Raw genomic sequence first — 22,273 nt, forward strand, 5'->3', positions numbered from 1 at the left:
AAGAAGTCGACTCTATAAGATCCTTTAAACATGTAAACTATTCAGGCATATTTTGTGTGTTTAGGACAAGAGGAAGCTCTAGGGGCCTGGAGCTGCTCGGCCAGCTCTGAGGCATGTGGTTCAAATCCATCAGACACTCCTTTGGAAAATGATGGATGATCTCTTCCTGTGGGGTTTACAGTCTCGGAAAAGCCACTGCAGGGACAGCTATCCAGACTCAATGACTCAAAGTAACAACACATAACGTCCTTCAACCTGATTAGTTAGCTGGCTAGGAGACTGTTGTTGTTTTTTCTCAAGAACGAAGGATTTGAGATCAAGTCTGCAGCCATTCCACCCTGAAAGCACCCAGTCTCATCTAATCTTTGAAACTAAGCAGAGTCGGGCCTGACTAGTACTTGGATGAGAGACCTCCTGGGAATAATGGGTGTTGTAGGGTTCAGTGTCACATTGTCCGTGTATTTATATACAGATCTTATGAATTTTTCAGTAAAGAAATATGAACAACAACAAAAAGCATCACAGCAAGGAAGCCTGCTAACCCCCTGCCTCGAACATCACACTTAGGATGGGAACATGTGGAATAAACTCCCTCTGACCCCTGGACACTTCCCCATGTTCCTTTCCCCTTACTTCCTGTTTTTGGCCAAACCCTTAAAAAGTCTAGCTTGGTCCTGCAGAAAATCGTATCTAAGGCACCCATGATGTCATTTTCTCTCAGATCTCTAGCTTCTGAACAAAAGTCTACTTAAGAGATTCAGATTCTGCTCACTGGGCTTGTACTGAACATTACCTCTGCCTTCTCAGCCTTAATCTGCCCACTTCCCTTCATGCTAATTGTTGGTGTGATGACAATGCTTGGACCCCAGCCTCCCAGACTGGCCCTTTCTCAAGTTATGGGTCACTGCCAGCTGTTTCTCCAGTTCACGTTCAAGCCCATTTGGTTTGCCCCTTCAGGAACATTTGCCAGAGGGGAATTCACCTAGCTGTGCATCAGAATCACCTGTGGAAAGGACAAAGCGTACAAGGTGTCCCGCTGATGCCTTTGAAATCTGCTTCAGCAGCTGCACAGATAACACTGAGGATGTTAATCAGTCCATCTGAGCTGAGAACCACACAGCCTCTCCTGGCACAGGAAGATCATACTACATGTGGATTCTGACTTAGGGTGGGAGGTGGACCTGAGCGTGCATCTAATGTGCTGTGAGGTAATACTGGTCATATTGGTCTGTGGGCTACACTTTGAATCATAAGGCTTGGAGGACTTCCAGCCCTTAAAAGGATGACCCACTCACATCAGCATTGGCCTCTGTTATGCTTGGTCTTGGCTGTGACAGCCCCAGAGTGAGAACCCCTGGGATGCCTTAACCCAGATGTGATTTCCTTCCAGGACCAGTCCCAGATGTAATGGAAAAGAGGACAGGGGAACTCCCAGGGCCTAATAGTCTCTAAACATTGAGCAGAATTACCCACACTTGACCCAAACATACTGTGGATGATGCAGGATAGCGCAGGGTTCAGTTCATAGGGTCACTATGAGTCGTAGTCAACTTGATGGCACCTAGACCTGACAACGACCCACCTAGATATCAGAGGGGACTGGCTTACGGTATACGTGAAATTGTCCAGGTGCTTGCTTGCTCTGACTAACATCATTCTTCAGGACTTGTAGAGTGTAGGTTCCTTCATCTTTCTGGCTTACATTCTGAAGCAGCAGGGCCCCATTGTGCTATATTTGTCTCTTGCCGCTACTTGATGTTCTTTAGATATATTAGAATTTGATGGCTGAGCTGGATGCTCTGCCCTCTGTACCAGCTGTAGTCATAAGAATTCTGGGGCAGATGGTGGATGAGCAGAACTTCTTCCCCTTTGGCAGCACTGAATGGCATAGACTCAACAGTGAGTTGGGTGGTGAGACTTGGTTTCCTGAAGGGTAAGAGTAAGACTAGAAGGAAGACAGTATCAGTTAGCATGTGGATGAATCAACTAAAATGCAAAGTGAGTCCTTGCGAAGGAAGTCTCTTTTCGTTACTGGACATGGATGTGTATCCTCCTGGTTCAAGTCAACATATAAATGTCATTACTTGAGAGGCCACTGCAGTGTGAGCTAAATGTATTTCCTCTACTCCACTCCTACCCTGCCAGATCGTTTGTACCCTGTTCACCCCACTCTGGGCACATACATTCCCACGTACACTCTGGAGTTGACTCTGAGTTTTTGTTAGGGGTCTTCACTCTTACTTTGACTATAATAATGCTATGAATGATATGTCTGATGCTGGCCCTATCCTGCACCTTCCTTACCACCTCTGTTTTGCTCAACTCCATTGCCAGTCACCATGCCAGTCCATCCTTTTGAGAGATTTCCCCTCTTTCCCTGACCCTCCATCCTCCCCAGCATATCTTTTCTCAAGAACTGATCGCTCCTGACAACGTGCCCAAAGTCTATGAGAGGAAGTCTCACCATTCTTGTTTCTTGTTTCATTCTTGTTTCTTTGTTGTTTCTGACTCATAGAACCCACTCTCAGCTGGTCCCCCAATGTGGACAGCTCTCAGGGGATCTCTGCTACAGTGCTCACAGGGAGTTGCACTGCAACCAAAGATTAAGTCTTTCTAGCAGCTCGAATCCACCAGCAGCTCCATGAGACAGAGATGGGCGATCTCCTCCTGTGAAATTTCCAGTCTTGGAAACCCAGTGGAGGGCCAGCACTGAGTCAGTTCTGACTTTACAATGAAAGAAGAATCCTTGTGGAAGGAGATTGCTGGTATATTTGAACCACTGATCTTTTGATTATCCTTGAAACACCTAATACAACACAGCTCCTTGCATTGACCTCCCTCTTTCCTCAAACGCATTGGACACATTTCACCTCAGAGCCTCTTCCTTTGTTGTTTCATCTGCTTGGAACCCCCATGTACTCGCGTGACTCATTCATTTTCTTATCCATGTCACCTCCCACGGATGCCTTTTCCTCACCTCCAAATCTAAAATAGTGCCTCTCTGCAGTCTCTCACATCCTTCTCTGTTCCCACTCCACACAAGAGCATCTTTCACAATCGATCCGTCTATGGGGCTGCTGCTGTTCTTTACAGCTCGAGCACGAGTGACACAAGGGCGGGGCTTTGTCCCATTCGCTGTTGTATCTGGGCATCTGCAGCAGGCCTGGCCTCTCTAGGGCTGGAGTTATTTGGTTGAATGAAGGATCAAATTCAACATAAGGTCATGCTCCCAGGAAATTACTTTCTTCCAATTCCCTCCAAATCTAAACTCTGTTTCCAACAAAGGTAAAGGGAATGCCTGGTGATGATTGCCAATAAGGACAACATTTGGAGTCCTTGAGTATGCTATTTCTGGAAGTCTCTCAAATACATCAAACTTATTGCCATCAAATTAATTCTGAGTCACAGGGACCCTCCATCCGGTTTCTGAGGCTGTAGGTCTTAATGAGGGAGATGGTTTATCTTTCTCCCTCAGAGCAGTGGGAAAGATGGAAATTGAACTACTGGAACTGTGCACCGTTTGGGTTAGCAGCACAACATATTGCAGGCCACATCTGCAGAGCTCCTTTAGGTAGGTTTATGACACATAAGTTGACGTTTTTCTTATCAGCTTTTACATTTGTTAAATGGTCAAAACCATTGCTTTGACTTGGACCCTGTGATGCAATTGAAATTTTCCTCCTCTTATCACCTTAGGTCAGTGAGGTTTCCTTGTGGCCCACTCCTGACCCTCTCTCCAAAACAAGAACAACAGCAACAAAAATCTCCAATGTTGTCAAGTTAATTCTAACTCAGAGTAACTCTCCATCCACGTTCCTGAGGCTACAAATCTTAAGGGAAGAGACTGCCCATCTTTCTCTCACCCATCTTTCTATCTTTCATGAAATGACTGGTAGATTCAAACCACCAACCTTTTGGTCAGCAGAACAGCACATAACACACTATGCCACCACAGCTCCTTTCCATAGAAACTCTAAAAGTAAGCTCTCTGTCCTCTATTACAACCTTCCCTGGAGACCCCAGGCAGTCTCTCTGATATAGACTATCGTTTCTTACCTGTGAATAGGTCCCCAGCCATGGAACACCCCACTTTGGGGTCATCACTGAGGAGAGTGCCAGAGGTCTCTGCAGCCAGATTTCAGATCAATGTACCCTATGGACAGTTCTGACTCTAGAAAGTCCTGTCAGACCTTGCTTCCTCAGAAGATAGCTCAACCCAATGCCTATCCTCTGCCTGAACCCAACCACTCTCTGCTCATCCACCTCCCCACCTCTCTTTTTATGTGCATTTCCTCTCTTGCTAAAAGCAGAGACTTCTGCTTTCCTCAGTCTTGACCCTCCTTTGAGACCACTTCTCCCACCTCCCATGTTACTATAGTGTCATGAGCCTTGAGCCTTAATTAATTACTCATAGACAGATTACAAAAGCCAACTACAATTGATTGATTCATTAATTATAACAATAGGTGCAATTTATCTACATTGCTATTTGTAAATTCAACACAACATATTGATTGATCAATTCATAGCAAGCATTAACAATTAATTGCAATTTATCTACATTGCAATTCATAAATTCATCACAACATATTGATTCATCAACAGTGGGGAACACTCACTCACCCCAGGATCCCAACTTGTTTCCTTTGTCTCTCATGATCATTGAAGCCATAGAGATCGGGTGGGGGGGGACGGGTGGGGGGCGGGGTTCTCCACTAGTTCAGCAGTTTGATGTAGCCAGGGGGTTCTCAGCTAGTTCAGCAGTTTGATGTCGCCAGGGTCCAGTGGTGTGGGCAGAATCCTCCACTGTCTCAGTAGCTCATGCCCATCAATGTAGGCCAGAGTTCTTGGCTCTGAAAAGAGCCTTTGGGTCTTTGGCTCCAAAAAGAGCCTTTGGGTCTTCAGTGTTCAGCTTATTATGAAGTGCAGAGAGAGATTTTCTGGGCACAACCAGAGTTTATCTACTCTGGCTTTCCCACTTTACATTATGGTGAGGCAAGTGAGGCGTGTTGGGACATGTTGAATAACAATATGGGTTTGACCAATCATGTTCAATACTAGTTGTGTTTCCATGGCAACACAGCAGTAACCAGTCATATCTTCTTATCAAGGGTCCACAACTGTTGTGGTCAGTGGGGCCCTAGAGTCACTTAAGAGTATGTTTTCACAAATATTCTTAAAAAATTTCTAACAGCAAATTCACAACATTTCTTATTTTATTGCTCACACATCACATAATAGATTCCTAACTTATTTCTTATTTAATTTCTAACATATAACATAGAAAGTTCTTCACATGTTTCTTATTTTATTTCTTACATATAACATAGCAGGTTCTCAACATATTTCTTATTTCTAACATATAACAGATTACCAATATATTTCTTATTCTTAAATTTACAAGTTACGTTCTCTTAGCAACATGGGCAGTAACAAGTTGCATTCCCTTATCAAGATTCACATACGGAAGCCAGTAGCTTTATAGGCAAGTTATTATCAGTTACATTCCCTTATCAAGGGTTTGCACCTACTGTGGTCAGTGGGGCTCTAGGCCTCAAAGAGGTCTATTTAGGCATGTTAAACTGCTAGTATATTTTTTTCACTAATATTCTTATTTCTATACTTAAGCATCAAATTCATCATAATATTTTTCACAGCAAACATATTTCATAATCTGTGTTACAGCAAATTAAAGCAACCTTATGATATTTCATAATTTGTGTTACAGCAAAATTAATGTATTTTTCTTATATTTAAACTGCTCATAACACTGTTGTTAAATGCCCTCTGGTGGTGTACGACTCACAGCAACCCCATGAACAACTGATTTGAACTCTGTCCTGTCCTGTGCTATCCTTATCATCTTCTATACATTTGAGCCCATTACTACAGACACTGCATCAATCCATCTCTTTGAGGGTCTTCATCTCCTTCGTTGACCCTCCACCTTTCCAAACATGATGTCCTTCTTCAAGGAATAATGCCTCCTAACAACATGTCTAAGATAGGTGCAGTGAAGCTTCATCAATTTTGTCTCCAAGGAACGTTCTGGTTGCACTCTGTCCAACACTTCTCTGTGCTTTTGGAAGTCCACGGGATATTCAGCACTCTTCTCAATACCAAAACTCAAATGCACCAAATCTTCTTCTTTGTCATCCTTATTTATTGTCCAGTCTCAGATGCCTAGCAGGTGAACTCTAAATTAGGCACACCTGAGCCTTTAGACCAACACCATTGCTCCTAAAGACTTTAGAGAAATCCATGACAGCAGGCTTTCCCTATGCTATACGTTTCCTGATCTCCTGACTGCTGGTAATAAGGGTGGTGACTGTGGTTCCAAGCAATATGAAATTGTTGATGAGAGAGCAAAAATTGATTACAAAGACAGAGGCAAAAGAAAAAACTCAAGTGGATGTTGGAAGAGACCCTGAGAATTGCACTAGAGCATCGAGAAGCCAAAACAAAAGGCAGAGATGCCACCTCCTCTGGGTAGAGGACAAGATGTCAAGACAGATGCACAAGCTTCTTTGTCTTAGCCCCTTTGTCTTTGTCTCTTTTTCAGAGCAGAATCCTGTGTAACAGGAACTCCTGTCGCAAGGCATCCTCTCCCTTATATGCATGCTCACTGTGCATCTGGATCACATGTGGGACTTCAGGAAGATTATGAGGTGCTCAGGAAATGCCTTAGTAATGCTGCATTAGTGGCTGTGCAGGCAAGGCTGAGGCTCAGCTGGCCCAAGAATGAGTGATCTGTAGGTGAGGTGGGCTTCCCTCTCCTATGCATGTGGGTGGTCTAAAGACCCTGTCAAATGAGGGTCTGATTCCTGGGTATAGAGCGGGTGGGTGTAGAGGAGGCTCGAGAATTTGTTTCTAACATGCTCATAGATGATGTTGAGATGATGCTGATGGTGGTGTTCCCCAGGACATACTATAATCCTCTGCTATACAGAGAAGGTGACCTGCCCACATCAGGCTTGCCCTCTGACCTTGGGTCTGTCAACATTAGAGAGTCTCTGGGGTCCTCAAACCTGAGGACTATTCTTTTGTGATGCAGAACTCAAATGTGGGGGTCTTGCCAATTCTTAAATGTGCTTATCTGGCCAGAAGGTTCTTAAAAAGTGGAGGTGAGAAATGGACAAGGTGAATAATGACAAGTGAGAGGGACCCTCCCTATGTCTCCATGTATCATTAGCCTCTTTGTAGCTTTCAGTGACAAACACTCAACATCTGGGGTTTTCAGAAGGACATGTCACTCCTGGGGGGGGGGGGGTCATGGCGGGTCTTGTGTCCTTGTCATGTGTGTCCTAAGAGGAGATACGAGGTGATGGGTGGTCAATGAGGGAGTCTTGTTCTGTGGTCTTAGCGGTGGGCCTCTTGCCCTCTAGGAGGTGGCTGGGGGTCAGAACCTGGCCCTGTTCCCCTGATCATTCTGGGGTGGCTTCTGTCCTCAGTCTTGTTGGCTTTCCTGTGGATACTCCATCTTTCTCCATGACTGAAGTCAAGAATGAACACTTAATTGTGTTCATAAGAAATCTATGCTTAGATCAAGAACTGTTGTCAGAACAGATCAAGGGAACACTGCATGGTTTAAAATCAGGAAGGGTGTGCATTAGGGATATATATCCTTTCTCCATACCTATTCACTTTGTATACTGAGCAAGTAATTAATGAAGCTGTATTCCATGAAGAAGAATGTTGCATCAGGATCAGAAGAAGACTAATCAACAACCTGCATTATGCAGGTGAAACAACCTTACTTTCTGAAAGTAAAAAAGACGTAAAATGCTTATTGCAGAAAATTATGGACTATAGCCTTTGGTATGGATTATATATCAACATCAAGAAAATAAAGGCCCTTTCCACCGGGCCAATAGCATCATGAAAGATGGAGAAAATATTGAACTTGTCAATGACTTCACCTTGCTTGGATCAACAATCTACATTCTTAGTACCACCGTCAGGAGACCAGGAGATGTATTTCATAGGTCAATGTATTTCATTCTGCTGTCAGGGACCTCTCCAACTTAAGAACAATGAAGTCAGTCTGAAGAGTAAGGTAGACCTGATTCAGGCCATGGTTTTCTCAATCACTGGATATGCATCTGAGAGCCGGGCAAAAAATGAGGATGACAGAAGAAGAATTGATGCCTTTGATTTGTGGTGCTGAAGATGGGTACTGAACATTCCACAGATTGCAAAAAAGAACAATCATATATCTCTTAGAACAAGTGCATCCAGGTTGCTCCTTGGAAGCACAGATAGTGAGGCTTTATCTTTTATACTTTGGATTTGTTGCTAGGAGAGGTTATTCCTTGGAAAGATACATCATGTTTGGAAAATGGAGGGCTTGGTGAAAGAGAAGACGACCTCCAAAGAGCTGGATTGACAGACTGACTGTAGCAATGGGCTCAAGTATGGCAGAGATGACAAGGATGGCACAGGATAGGGCAGGGTTCAGGTCTGTTGTTTGTAGGGTCACTATGAGTCATATTTGACTTGATGGCACCTGATAATAGCAACAACTCTATCTTTCCCCAAGGCTGAAGTCGAATAGAGAGTGGGATACAGAAAGGAACCCCCTGGATAAGAGGACCCAGGATCCTCCAGCAAGTAGGTTGTAAAACAGAGGAAAGGGTTAAGCTCAGAAAATTAAAAGCTCATGCTGAGTTATTCAGGAAGTCATAATGCACTCCACCCTCCCTGTGCTGGCGTCACCTTGAGTGTGGGTCTGGAGAATCAGAGACTGTGCGGGAAAGGCAGGTAGCCCACGCAGACCAGGCTAGGGAGAGTGAAGTTGCTCACAATTTGGAGTTGTGGGTGGTCGGGCCATATTCTTGGGTGTACACCCACCACAGCCTCTCCACCAATAGAGCTCTCTCCTTCCTGGCTCTGAGTTGATGCCACCCAGTGCAGCCACCTTCCCCACCAAAGACTCCATATGAGACCATACCCAATCCTTAGCAATGCTTATTATCAATTTTAATTATACTGTAACATGTGATAATCATAGTTGTCAAGTGATCAAATGTAGTTCTTCTTAGATTTATATGAGGACTAACACCAAAAATGTTGTGTAAAATATTTCTACACTGAATTGCATTATTATTATAAAGTTGTTGTTCTTATGTACCTTTGAGACAAAGCCAACTCATACATGATCCTTCAGCAGGTTTTTGGAGGCTATAAATTGCATAGGAGGAGATTACCTAACTTACTCCTGCAGAGCAGCTGGTGGATTTGAACCCGTTCTTTGGGTTGGCAGTGAAGTTCCTTACCATAGCATTGTCAACATAAAGCCATGCCTGTTTGGCAGTTCAAATCCAGCAGCAACTCTGAAGGAGAAGAATGGCAATTTATAGCCCCTGAAAACCCACTAAAGGGTCAACTATGGGTTGGTTCAAACTAAATTAATACATGAATTAAAAAACAGGTTAAAGGGAAAGACAATGTCCAATGAGGGTTTGATTAAACAATGCAATGAGTTAGTTAAATTAGTACATGGCAATGTTATGAAACAAAATGCCTACAAATAATTATATAAAAAACCGATATGATTTGTACATAAAACCCTTCACACGACTGAGTGGTTTGAAAGCGATGTATGATAGCGTATTATGGTTATCACAAGAGTCCACAATTAGGGTTGCATAGTGGAATGTACTTGGGGTGGTGGGAGGGGTGTGGGGGGATTGTGTACCAGGGAAGGAGTCTTTCTTTTACTTTTGGAAGAGAGGAGCGAACTGGGGGGCAGGGGGAGAGGGCTGGGCGGGTAAAGAAGTCTAGCAATGAATGAATGGAAATCCAAATTCCCTGTAAATGTTCATTAAAATTATTTAAAAAATAATAATAATTTTAAAAAGACCCAAAAAAATTTTAAAAAAACCTTTCACACCAATAAATGGTATTTAAATAACCATTAAAGGCTTCTTGCACTGCCAATCCAAAGGCAAGCGGTTCAAACCCACCAATTGCTTTCCAGGAGATAGATAGGCAACCTCCTCTCATGAGATTTGCCATTGTTATTGTCATTGTTGTTACTGTGAGTTTAGTGGAACCCTGAATCCACTACAACTCATAGCTACCCTATGAAGAACAGATCTGAACATTGTACCATCTTCATGTGGTCAGGAGGGGCCAGTCATGGGAAATATTATGCTGAGAAAGGTGAAAGGACAGAGAAAGAAAGGAAGACCTCCTCATGAGATTTACAGCCTCTGAAAACTCACTGGAGGGTCAGCTATGAAGAAGTTCCAACTTGTTCCCAAGAAGTTGGGAGATTTGAGGGGGTTTTTTGGTGTAGCAGAATAGAGCCATGGCAGGGCACTCATGTTCTTTCTTAAGCTCATGTTGGGACTTCCGGCCTGAGACAGCCTATCAAAGCTCACTGTCAAGGAGTCACTGGTGACTCATTGCAATCCTTCAGCTTCCGAGGCTGTACATCCTAGGAAGTTGCACTGATAAAGAAAAGGAATCATCTTGCTGCTGGTTCAAATCCACAAGTAGCTCCACAAGAGAAAGATAGACAATCTCCTTCTGTGTCATTCACCGTCTGTCTTTCTCCTGCAGAGCAACTGATGGATTAGAACAGCCGACTGCTGAGGTTGCAATTCAACACAATATGTACTGTCACCAACGTGTCTTGAAACACAACCTACAGACCATTTTTATAACCTGTACCCCCAACCCTCCCTCTTTAGATTTGCTCAGGGAGGTTCAAATCCTCTACAGGAGAAAGAGAGAAAATTTCATGTGTGACTTATAGCCTCAAAAAACCCAATGAAGGGTCATTGATGAATGAATAAGGATGACAGAAGAAAGATCGACACCCATGTCTTGCAGAAAGTGCAGCCAGAGTGCTTCTTGGAGGCAAGAACTGTTGGTGAAGTTTTTTCTCACATACTTTAGTTATGTTGTTGTTGTATTGTTAGGAGAGGTTATTCATTAGAAAATGACATCATGCTTGAAAAAGTGGAGACTCAGTGAAAGTGAGGAAGACCCTCAACAAGGTGGGTTGACACAGTGCCTGCATCTATGAGATCAAGTGTATCAGATGAGGAAGATGCCACAGGACAGGACAGGGTTCAGGTCTCTTGCTCATAGGGTCACTATGAGTTCATAGTCAAGTCAATGGCACCTAACAACAATAACAACACCGTAGCATGGACTAGTGACCTGGACCCAAACCAGGACCATCTATGAAGGTGCTAGAGGTGACTCTAGACCCAGCAGTTAGTTTGGGCTGGACTTCTGGGCCCAGATGCGTGTGTGTGTGTGTGTGTGTGTGTGTGTGTGTGTGTGTGTACCAGGGAAAGTGACCCTTGAGGCTCTGCTGCTTAGGATCTGTGACAGGGTTGCTGTGGAACATTTCTGAATGGGCCTTCTCCTCTGGGAAATGGGTCCTCGGGGGTATTTAAAAGAGCTCCCTCACATGGAAAAGTCAGGAGCAATTTGTCAGCCACTATAAAACAGATTCACACTGAGGGGCTGAGGGGAACGGGGTGGGGAGATCTGGAGGCGTGGGGGACAGAGCTTGATTTCACAGTAGACCCAGAGTCAGAACCCAAGATATTAGATTGGGGGGAGGGTTGCTGACCCCACATCTGTAGGACATCCATAGGACATGTTTCTAGGTTGTCTTTGGAGGAACTACCTCTCCTCTTCCTGGGTGCAATGAGAGAGGTGGGGGATCGCAGGCAGGTCTGGGCAGGTGGAAGGTGGTGGTCCAATGACATCGGGCATATACGAGGTGCCCAGACCACTCAACTGCCACAAACCAAGTCAGTGGGTGAGAGGTCTTCTCTTCAGAATCCAGTGCTTTCCAGGCGCTGAAGAGGACATCATGCTTGGTAAGGGAGAGGATCAGTGAGAAAGAAGGCGACACTCAGGGAGATGAGCTGACAGTGGCTGCAAAGGTAGGTTCACACGCAGTACATTTACGAGGAGGCACAGGTCAGCTGGAGGTTCATTCCATGTGCCGCAGGCCACTATGTGTCCAAGCCGACTCAAGTCACCTAACAGCAATGCAATGATGACCACAACAACAGCACCACACAGAGAACTGACAGTCCAACACTGGGGGACAGACCACACGGTGCTACAGTGGCTTGGTAATGGATAGCAATTCTGTCTTCTGTGTTGAGGAGACTCATCTTCCAACTGGACGAAGGAAAATGGATGTTCAGGAGAAAGGGGAGGTCATGCAAGACGTTTCCTGCTTCCTTCTCCACCTGGCTGACTTGTGGGGATGATGTCAATGAGGCCTCTCCACTTCTGACATCCAACAAGGGTTAGCCAGTGATAGAAGCTCCAAAGGAGATGAGAGAATGAGGAGTGGATGGTGGGGTTTGTTCCCTCAGGGCACCGCCTGGAGTGTCACTGTGGGCTGGAGCTAGTTTTCAGCTAAAGGTCTTGTCAAGAATCTCGTTAGCTCACACACTTTCTCTCTCACTCTCATTCTCCTTCCATATTCCAGCAATGGGTCATTCTTCTCACACATTAAAGTGCAGAAATATTAAGAAATCCCCAAAACCAAAAAACAGTAGATCCAGGAGAGTGTGCTGGTTTTTTTATTTCTCTTCTCCCCTCCTCTGTGTGTGTGTGTCTGTCTCTGTGCATCTCTCTCTCTTTCCTTCTCCCCCTCTTTCTGCCTTTCTGTCTCTCTGTTTGTCTGTGTGTGTGCACCGTGTGTGTATCTGAGTATCCAGCCCAGACCACCCACTGTGTCTAGAGTTCCTACACACAACTTTATAATTAGTTCCGGAGTTGGACCCAGGTGACAAACCCAAGCTGTCATAATAACAATCAAATTCCTTATGAAGTTGGAACAGACTCATAGCTGATGCTTGAGTTTTCTGAGTCTCTAAATCACACAGGAAATTGCTAATTTTTCTCTGTGTGTATATCTCTCTCTCTTCCCCTCTCTCCCCTCTCTCCTCCTTCCCCTCTCTCCTTCCTCCTCCCTCCTCTCTCTCTCTCTCACACACACACACACATTTAACAAAGATACTTTCATCAAACAGTCCTATACTATTCCTCAAGTTATTCAGGTGGGGTGCCCTCCTTGTTTGTAGGAACCACCTGTCAAAGTAGAAGCATCGTTGCTCCAATTCACGTGCTTGCCCAAACACCAAACAGTCATGGTGAGGCCCAAACACCTTCCGCAGCAGCTGCTCAATGTGGGGGCCGGACCAGTAATGTGAATCTCTTGCAGATACCCCCTTCTCCTTCATACCAGAGCTCTAATTGTCCTACTTTCCCTTTTGCATAGAGAAACTCTGTTGTTTGGTGAAAATACAATGTTTTTATTATCATACACACATGATCACTTCCTGAATCTCCACTCTGAAACAGCTGGTTCAGCTTTCCCTAGTGCCTCCCAGATGTTGTTATGAAATGATAAGCAAGTGGAAAGATGATTCATGGAAAAGATGGAGAAATAACTCCAAGGCCACTCGGTCATGAGGTTGGGAGAATATCAACTTTGGGGAATAAGCAGAGGCTAAGAACCTCAGGAAATGGGGTCAATAGGAAAAACAAAGCCTCTGCCAAAGAGCTAGGGACACACCCAGCCCCAACATCCAATCCAGGGAGGGGGCAGGAGCAGTTCCATCCTGGGCATGAGGGTCACTGAAGCTCTCACTCACAGAGAAGATTCCAGCATTTGGAGTTTTGAACAACTTGCTGGAATTTGAAGCCATGCAGCCCTTAACATTCATTGTAGTGGAGAGCCCAGCTGCAGGGCAAAAATGGGGTTAAGGAGGATACAAAGAGTAAAAGCACACTTCAGACTCTCAGATCCAGGGCCCCAGCCTCAGCCCCTTTCTCCCTCTGAAAAGGGAATCTGCGTCCCTGGCTCTGCCCACTTCAGGACCAATGAAATCCTTTCCTCCTCCTCCCCACCTCCCATCCCCCGCCCCAGTTCCTTTTTCCCTCAGACCCAAGGCCAGGGATTCCAGCCTACTCTTAGCTCAGAACCAATAAGTACAGTCCCGTAACCCACTCACCCTCATTATAGGTTAGTCAGGACTCACCTCCAATGAGACTGACATAACCATCATAACAATGAGTGGCACCCACAGAGCATGTTACGATATCAGGGTCTGAGCATGATCCATAGACATTCACACAGCCATCACACTTCAAGCCATCAGGGGCAGGGCCACCTGAAGAATAGAGAGAAAGCAGACGTAGGCAGCTCTGCCTCCAGCTCCATCCACCATCTTGAGCCCCAGAGTCTCAGGTGTCTCTGAGTTCCCCATTTCTCCATATCCTTCAACCAGCCTACTGGGTCCCATACCTGGGGGTGGGAGGGCGTCCAACAGGACACTGCTATTTTCAGCCCGGTTGCAGAAGCTGGAGGAGCAGACATGGTCATAGGAGGCGACGAACATTCCGGGGGGTCCCGAGTGTATGGAGATGTCCTGAGAATCCTGCGAGCCAGGTGAGCTGCAGCCTTTACCCCCCAGTAAGAGGGGCTTGTGTCCTTAAGGGTGAGACAGTGAAGACTAAGGTGCGCCTGATTCAGGCCATGGTCTTCTCAGTCACCCACACACATAAGAGAGCTGGATGGTGAGTAAGGATGACAGGAAGAATTTGAGTAGTGGTGCTGGAGAAGAGCACTGAAGATCCCATGGAAAGCCAAAAGAACAAACAGATGTGTCTTGGAGAGCATGCGGCCAGAGTGTTCCTTGAAGGCAAAGATGGAAAAGCTTCTTCTCTCATACTTTAGACACATAGGTAGGTAAGGCTATTCACTGGAAAGGGACATTGTGCTTGGAAAGATGGAGAGTCAGGGAGGGAGAAGAAAACCTGCAGTGAGACGGATTGACACAGTAACTTCAGCAATGGGCTAAAGTGTGTGAGAATGATGGGTGAGAGTGTAGGACAGGGTTAGGGTTGGCTTTTCATAGGATCACTATGAGTCATACTCAACTTGATGGCAACTAATGATAGCAACAGTCTGGAAGACGGCGAAGCCCCAGGTAGGCAGAGGCTGGGGTGTTGAACTCGCTCTCAAAGTTATAATATAACACATTATGTTTAGTGAAAAGTTCCAGCCTGGGTCCAGCTCTGCTACCTCGCAGTTGTGCACGCACAGGTCAGTCACTCACCACTTCTGTGCCTTGTTCCCTCACCTGGATTCTAGAAGCCACAATAATACAACCACCACATATAACTCCTCTTACAAAGTGCCTGGTGCATGGTAAATGATATGTGGGCATCTGTCATCTCCCTCAGAGATACACTTAGCTCACTCCCTTAGCTCGTTCAAATTCTTGCCCACTCTCACCCTTTTTCATTGTTTACCCTGAACACCTATTTAAAATGGCAGCCTTCACCTCTTTTTCTTTAAGAAATCAGTTGGATTTCTTACATATCTCTTCTCTTCTTACCTGTATTTCCTGATTCACTCTCTTCTCTGGGCCCTTGGACCTGTGGACCCTTGGGCCTGTGGCCCTTGGGTCTGGTGTAAAGCCCTGTTGGCTGTTAGAGATACAGCACTAAATTGGTCTTTCTGGCCACTAGTTATGCATCTGAGAGCTGGACCATCAATAAGGATGACAAGAAGAATTAGTGCCTTTGGAGAAGAGTACTGTGGTGTTGGAGAAGAGTACTGAACATCCCATGGATTGGCAAAAGAACAAATATGTCTTAAGTAAAGTGCAGCCAGAGTGCTCTTTGGAGGCAAAGATGCTAAAGCATTACCTCACATACTTCAGGTATGTTGCTATGAGAGGCTATTCCATAGAGAAGGACATCATGCTTTGAAAGGCAGAGAGTCTGTGAAGGAAAGGGAGACCCTCAACAAGGTGGATTGCCCAGTGACTGCCGTGATGGGCTCTAGTGTGTCAGGAAGTTTGACATAGGCATAGGCTAGGGCAGGGTCCATAAAGCCATTACAGGTCGTACTTGACTCAGCAGCACCTAACAACAACCACCCTCTTTTCCAGCCTCCAGTTTCCCACTCTCTGATGCATGAAGCTCTGGAGAAGACAGACATGATTGGATTTGAAGTGTCAACACCAATGCTTGGCACCAGGGCATAGTAAAAGCCTATCAAATGCTTATAAAGTCATGAAGGGTATTCTGGGACAAAGTTGTTATGACTCTAACAAAGAAGGATGAACAAGGAAAACTGAAGAAAAATTGGAGCCTTGAATTGTTGTAGTGGAGTATTGGATATCTATGGCCTATCAAAAGAACCCACAACTCTGTCTGGGAGGACATGCCACCAGGATGGTCTTTAGGGCAAAGATGGTAAAGCCTCACCTTCCATACTTTGGTCAAAACGTTGATAGGAGGTACCAGACCTTGGGAAAAGATATCTTCCTGGGAAAGATTGAGAGTCAGTGAAAGAGAGAAAGATCCTCAATGGGATGGATTGACGAAGAGCTTGGTATGATGGGGATGAGAGGACAGGGCCGGATAGGGCAAGGTTCCGATCTGCTGTTCAGAGGGTTACTATATGTCATAGCGGACTCATCAGCATCTAACAACAATAATGATGCTGAACAGGTTCCAGCACAGCTTTCAGACTAAGACAGATGAGAAAGAAAGATTTGGGTGTCTCCTTCCAAAAGTCAGCCTATGGGTCACTATGCAACAATGTGCAATTGATGTGGAGTCTGGACCAGAACTCAATTATAGCCAAGAACCAAGCAAACCAGGGCTTGGCAAACTCCAGGCAGGGAGAGGTCTGGGAAGGAGAGTAGGAGACAGAACTCAGGGCAGAGATACACTGGACCCAGGGCAGATAGCTGCCCTCTTGTCCAGCCCACGCACCTGACTCAAAGAGCAGCAGTGTCTCCTGGCACAGCTCTCCGATGCCACATAGCGTGGTCCCAGATGTTTGCCAGTCAACAGGCTCCCGAGATGCAGCAGGAAGAAGGTTCACCATGAGTCCTGAGTGGCAGGTCATAAACTCTAGGGAGGAAGAGTAACCACGGTCTGATTAATCCAAAGAGTCAGTCATGTCTGTCTCTTCAAGACCCATTTCCCAAAATCTTGGTGACTGCTTTCTTCAGCTACAGTCCAGGGGACTTGGCTCCAGAGTCCCCTGATCTCAGATATACAAGGAGTTTGGGAAGTCTGTATCTATTCCCTCGCCTTCAAACCCACCACTTTCTTTAGCTTGGTAAGAGGGAACACCTATCACTGCCTCTTGAGGAAAACTGGGTTGAGATAGGTAGACCTCCTTTGTTGTTTTTGTTATGTATCAAGTTAGAACCTGCTCATACTAACTCTACAGTGAGTTCTCTGAGGCTGTAATTCTCACAGGAGGAGACTGTCATGTTTGTCCTGTGGAGCAGCTGGTGGATTCAAACCATGTACCATTAACTTGGCGGCACAGCTCCTTATCACTAAGATACCAGAGCTCCCTAGGTCTCCTTTAGCCTGTCAATTTCTACCCTCCTTTCTGTCCACAGAGCTCTTATCTGAAAATGGAGATGGTAGCCTGGGCCATCGTTTGTAGACTTATCATGAGTTGGATGGGAACATCCTGCTGGGAAAGGTTGGGGGGTTGGCAAAAGAGAGGAAGACTCCCAACCAAATGGATTGACACTGTGACTGGAGTAATGTACTCAGGTGTGTCCAAGATGATGGAAATGGCACGGGATAGGCCAGGGTTCAGGTCTGTTGTTTATAGGGTCTCAATGATAACTAACACCAACAAACAATATGGGTTGAATTATATCCTGCCAAATATCTGAATATAAAATATGAAAAGTATGTAGTTGTGAGAGGATTAATACCCTTGATGTGGCTAGTCACACATTTTCTCTCACCAGAGATACAAGGGGAAGAAACCTAGTGGGGGCAGGAGTCTTCATTATCACCATGAGAGAATGGCCGGGAGTGGAGTGTGCTCTTTGGGACCCAGGCCCCTGCATTAGTGAGCTCCTTGACACTGAGGAAGATCAGAGCATGTGGGGATCTCCGAGGCATGCCTGGCATACAGATGATGAAAGAAATAAGGACTTTGTTCCACAACTGACAGAGAGAGTAGGCCTTTCCCTTGATCCCTGAATTTGAGCATTTAGCCTCCCAAACTGTAAGAGAATAACTTTCTGTTTGTTAAAGCTGTCCACAGCTGGTGTCTCTGTGCTAGCAACACTAAATAACTATGACAGACAATTATTTATTCAACTGAGAAGCTTCATTTCCCAAGCAGAATTACTCAAATGCCTTCTGTAAATATTAGCAAGGATGATTATTCTTTGCCTTACATACTATGTGTTTATTATCAGAAGGGCAAGTATGAGGAGACAGACATGATGGTCGGACAACATAGGGCTGGCAAAAGATGAAGACCCTCAATGAGATGGGTTGACCCAGTGGCTGCCACAGTGGTTTAAGCACCGCAGACTGTGAGGAGACCCCGGACCAGGCGGGGTTCCGTTCCATGTACACGGGGGTTGCTATGCAGTCAGTTTGAAGGCAACAAACAACAACTCTCTCTCCCTCTCTCTTGCACATTACCCAGAACTAACTCCTAGCTAGTGGTGTTATCAGAGGCTGAATTACACAGGAGACTCCCCATCTTTCTCCCACAGAGCAGTTGGTGGTTTGACTCTCCTGCCTTTGCACTGACAGTGAAACTCCTTACTCACAAGGCCACCTGAGGTCCCTAACAACAACTTGCTTTTGAAAGTACTTTCCGTGTATTATTTAAACAAGCTCATCCAAGGGTCACTATGAGTCGCAAGTGACTCGACGGCACATAACAACAACAACAACTTGCTATTGAAAGGACTTTCCATGTATTATTTAAACAAGCTCATCCAAAGGTATGTGGTACGGGATGAGCAATCTCCTCACATGCATTTTACTGCCTCTGAAAACCAGCTAGAGGGTCAACTATGACTTGATGGCACAGAACAGCCACCACAAGGAGCTCATTAGATGCCTCTTATCTGGGTTACCTCATTACATTGCCAATGAGGAAACTTCCCACACAGGTGGTGCTGCTGTCCTCATCCTCATTTTCAGTGGTGAAAGAGGAAGCAGAGGGCTTGGTCGGTCGTTGCCCAATGACTCAGAGTTGGTAAGCAGCACAAATGCACTGGGAACTCTGTCCCTGGGGGAGGTGAGAGGGATGAGTATCCTTGGTTGTCTTGGGGCCTGTGGTCAGAAGGAATCTAAAGTGAACGCTTCAACGTGAATGGGCTCCAACCTTCCCTAGGGAGCTCTGGTGGCCCAGTGTGCAGGGAGTTGTGCTGCTAGCCCCAAGGTCAAACCTGTCAGGCGGTTCAAATCCACCAGCTGCTCCACAGGAGAAAAATGAACAATCTCTTCCCGTGTGGTTTACAGCCTTGGAAATCCAATGGAGAAAAAAGAACTGGTTATCTGCTTTAAGTAAGATGTGTTGTGTATCATGGTTCCAAAGTTATCCACAGCTGACCCACCATTCGGATTTTAGAGGCTATAAACTATAAGGAAGATTGCACTTTTTTTTAATAAAAAAAAAAAGCACAGGAGCTAGTGAATTCAAACCACTTGCCTCTGCATTGGCAGACCGACTCCTGACCACCAAACCCTATGCAGAGGCTCTACTCTAATCACACTGGTTGTCAAGAGTCAGTGGGGCCCAACAGAAATGCCTGTGTATGACACTCACCCATAGTATTGCAGTTCTCACTTGTGCTCATAGGCCCGACTTTCTGGGTCCCATTAAGCAGGGTGCAGCCTTCTTGGGCCATGCATCCTCGGACTTCCAGGTTGGTATTGATGCCTCCTGAGATGGAAAGAGAGAGAGAAAAAGTCAACCTTGAAGCTAAAAATATTCAATGCTTACAGGGCAGGCTCAGCTCCAGGAAGCCCCTCAAAGACCCACCTCTCAGTTGACCATCTATCTCTCAGAGACCCAACTCTCAGTCTTCAGGTATCCCGCCAAAGACTGGGGATCTTCCCTGAAGAGACCCCAATGTCAGCAAGAACATACCTCCTCTGAGCACAAGGACACCTTTGTGGCAGTTTGTGATTCCTGCAGGACAGGGGAGTTCAGTCCCTGTCTCCTCGCACCCAGATGTGGACAGGCAGGTGGGGCACTGCATGCGCCCTAGGGCTGGGGGAGCTGTGGAAGTGAGAGGCAGACTGAGGGCATTTTGGAGTTTGCAACAAATGTCTTCTCTACACCCCACTGATATTCGTCCCCCAAGGAGAGTAAGTTGTCCTTTCTCCCTCTAAGCCACCAGTGGATTCAAACCATCAGAGAGCAGTGGCATTTGAGTAAGCAGTGAAATTCCCCAAGGAGGAGGCCATCAGAGATGCCTAGAAAAGCAGTTCTTGGAACTGACTTACACCTGACCCTCCAGCAGGTTTCAGAGGCTGTAAATCGCACCACAGTAGATTGCTCATCTTTCTACTGCAGCATAACGGCTGCATTGGAAACACCTGACTTTGAGTCCGCAGCGCAGTGCCTTACCACTAGCCCACCACAGCACCCTCAAAAACCAAAAAAAGCTGCAGCGACTGTAACTGAAGCTGCACAGAGGAATAAACGTGCAAGATGCCAGGTTCCATCTCCACAGGCCTGAGGTCAGTTCCCCAGCTGAGGAGCAAGACTGTTTCATTACTTTAGAAGAAGTGGGTTAGGGGATCCTGGGTGTATGTGAGCAGGAGGTGGAAGCCAGAGAGTGCAGGAAAGAGCCAACAAACCAGGAAAACATAAGGGGACAGAGGGCTGGAGCCAAGACAGGGGAACCAAAGAGAGGGAAAGAGGGGGGAGGAGCCAGCAGGGGTGATGGCAAGGGAAGGGAGAAAGGGGGAGGGGCTAGTGGAGGATGGAGGGGGAGGGGAAATGAGTCTCAATAGCCCTTCTATCTGTCCCCACCACCCTACCATCCCCACTGCACCTGCTGCATCCCTGTGCCCTCTGCCTCCCTCACCTGTGGAGAAGCTTGGGGTCCAGAGCGGGGCGCTGGTGGACAGGCTGTTGCAGAAGTCGGCGTCCCTGCACACATGGGTGTAAGAGATGATGGAGAGCCCAGGGCCGGACCTGTGCTCTGTGATGCTCACCTCCTGGTCTTTCTCCGGGGTGCAGCCCTTGGTGAGCACTATGCCCACCTGGGGTCCTAGATGGGGAAGGGGCAGGAAGGAGGGCAGAGTGGGCATCAGGACTCCAGGGGAGATTGGCTAGAAAGTTGAAACAACATCCCCAACCCCTCAATCCCTGGTGTTCCTTCCAGGAGGTGAAGCAACTTCAGGTGCTGGAAAGGGGGGCACCCCAAGTTCCAGCACTTAATGCAGGTAGAGGTGAGCAGACATGAATGCTGCGGCCTTCTCACCATTATGAATGAACATCAGGGTGTCTTGGCAACCCCAGCCGGCCTCACAGGTTTCATACCCTGCCGTCCACCGCCTGGGCAGCTCATCTGTATGATACACGGAGCTCAGCTTCCCTTGCTGGCAGGTCAGGGCCTGGGTTCCTGGAGTGGGAAGATCAAATCCATCTTAGCAGTGTTCCTTTCCACCTTCTGAAGGAAATCCTCTAGCTGTTTGCCTTTGAGGCTGGGGTCCTCACTCACGTGGCAGGGCGAGGGTGGCCCCCAGGACGGCCAGTAGAAGGGCAGCTCTCATGGCCACGCTGCAGCTGGAACCCTGGCCTCTACCCTGAGGAAAGCCAGATTCTTTTTATACCCCATCTTACTCAAGGTTGTTCTGGAAAAGGGTGGGGAGGAGAGGGCCTTGCTAAACAGTTTAGCAACAACATGAAGAACTTCTGCCTCTCTTCCTGCCTCAGACGCCCATGATCCCAGCCCTTACCTCTCCCCAAACCCACTGCTGTCTGAGTCAGTTCCAGCTTATAGCAATCCTCAGGTTTCTGTGACCATAGATCTTCACAGGGGAAACTGCGTACCTTTCTCCAGGTTGCAGCTGGTGGATCCAAACCACTGACTGGCCTTTCGAGCTACCCGGGAGCTACAGCACCAGAACTGCTTCTCACCTCCCACCTGAGGCAGCAACCCAGATCCCCAGTGTCCTCCTCCCTCAGACTCAACTGTCAAGCTCTCACTCCTCACAGCCAGGCTCCCAGGCCCCTTCGCCCTCACATCTAGGAGCCTGTTGTTATGTGCCATCAGTCGGCCCTATGTACAGTAGCTCTGAACGCTGCTCTATCCTGGGCCAATCTCAGTGCATCTGACACTCAGACCCCAGTTACTGTGTCAATCCATCTCATCAGGGTCTTCCTTTCTTGCACTGACCCTCCACCTTTCCGAGTTCTTCTCCAAGGATTGATCCCACTTGGCCACATGCCTGAAGTATGTCAGAC

General features: G+C 46.5%; 2 protein-coding genes across 2 annotated transcripts in view; both read right to left on the reverse strand.

Moving 5' to 3' along the window:
* LOC102846231 (carcinoembryonic antigen-related cell adhesion molecule 3-like) overlaps positions 1-11,739 on the reverse strand; it is a 15,723-nt gene extending 3,984 nt beyond the window's left edge. Inside the window, exons 1-4 of the mRNA XM_006901095.1 lie at positions 11,651-11,739; positions 1,792-1,926; positions 1,601-1,730; positions 1,296-1,328 (exon numbers count right to left, since the gene is read on the reverse strand). Coding sequence (XP_006901157.1) covers positions 1,296-1,328; positions 1,601-1,730; positions 1,792-1,926; positions 11,651-11,739 — 387 coding nt within the window. The remainder of the gene's footprint in view (positions 1-1,295; positions 1,329-1,600; positions 1,731-1,791; positions 1,927-11,650) is intronic.
* A 1,716-nt stretch (positions 11,740-13,455) lies between these two features.
* On the reverse strand, positions 13,456-21,579 carry LOC102846635 (CD177 antigen-like). Its single transcript, XM_006901096.1, has 10 exons — positions 21,528-21,579; positions 21,288-21,452; positions 20,889-21,074; positions 19,943-20,074; positions 19,619-19,735; positions 16,783-16,923; positions 14,297-14,482; positions 14,031-14,162; positions 13,565-13,732; positions 13,456-13,478 (listed from the first exon to the last, which is right to left on the reverse strand). The coding sequence occupies exons 1-10, from the start codon at positions 21,577-21,579 to the stop codon at positions 13,456-13,458; spliced, it is 1,302 nt and encodes a 433-aa protein (XP_006901158.1).
* Positions 21,580-22,273: the final 694 nt, after the last annotated feature.

Source organism: Elephantulus edwardii, unplaced genomic scaffold, assembly GCF_000299155.1.
Source record: "Elephantulus edwardii isolate Elephantulus edwardi_28Jun2011 unplaced genomic scaffold, EleEdw1.0 scaffold00308, whole genome shotgun sequence".
In the NCBI taxonomy this organism is placed as follows: domain Eukaryota; kingdom Metazoa; phylum Chordata; class Mammalia; order Macroscelidea; family Macroscelididae; genus Elephantulus; species Elephantulus edwardii.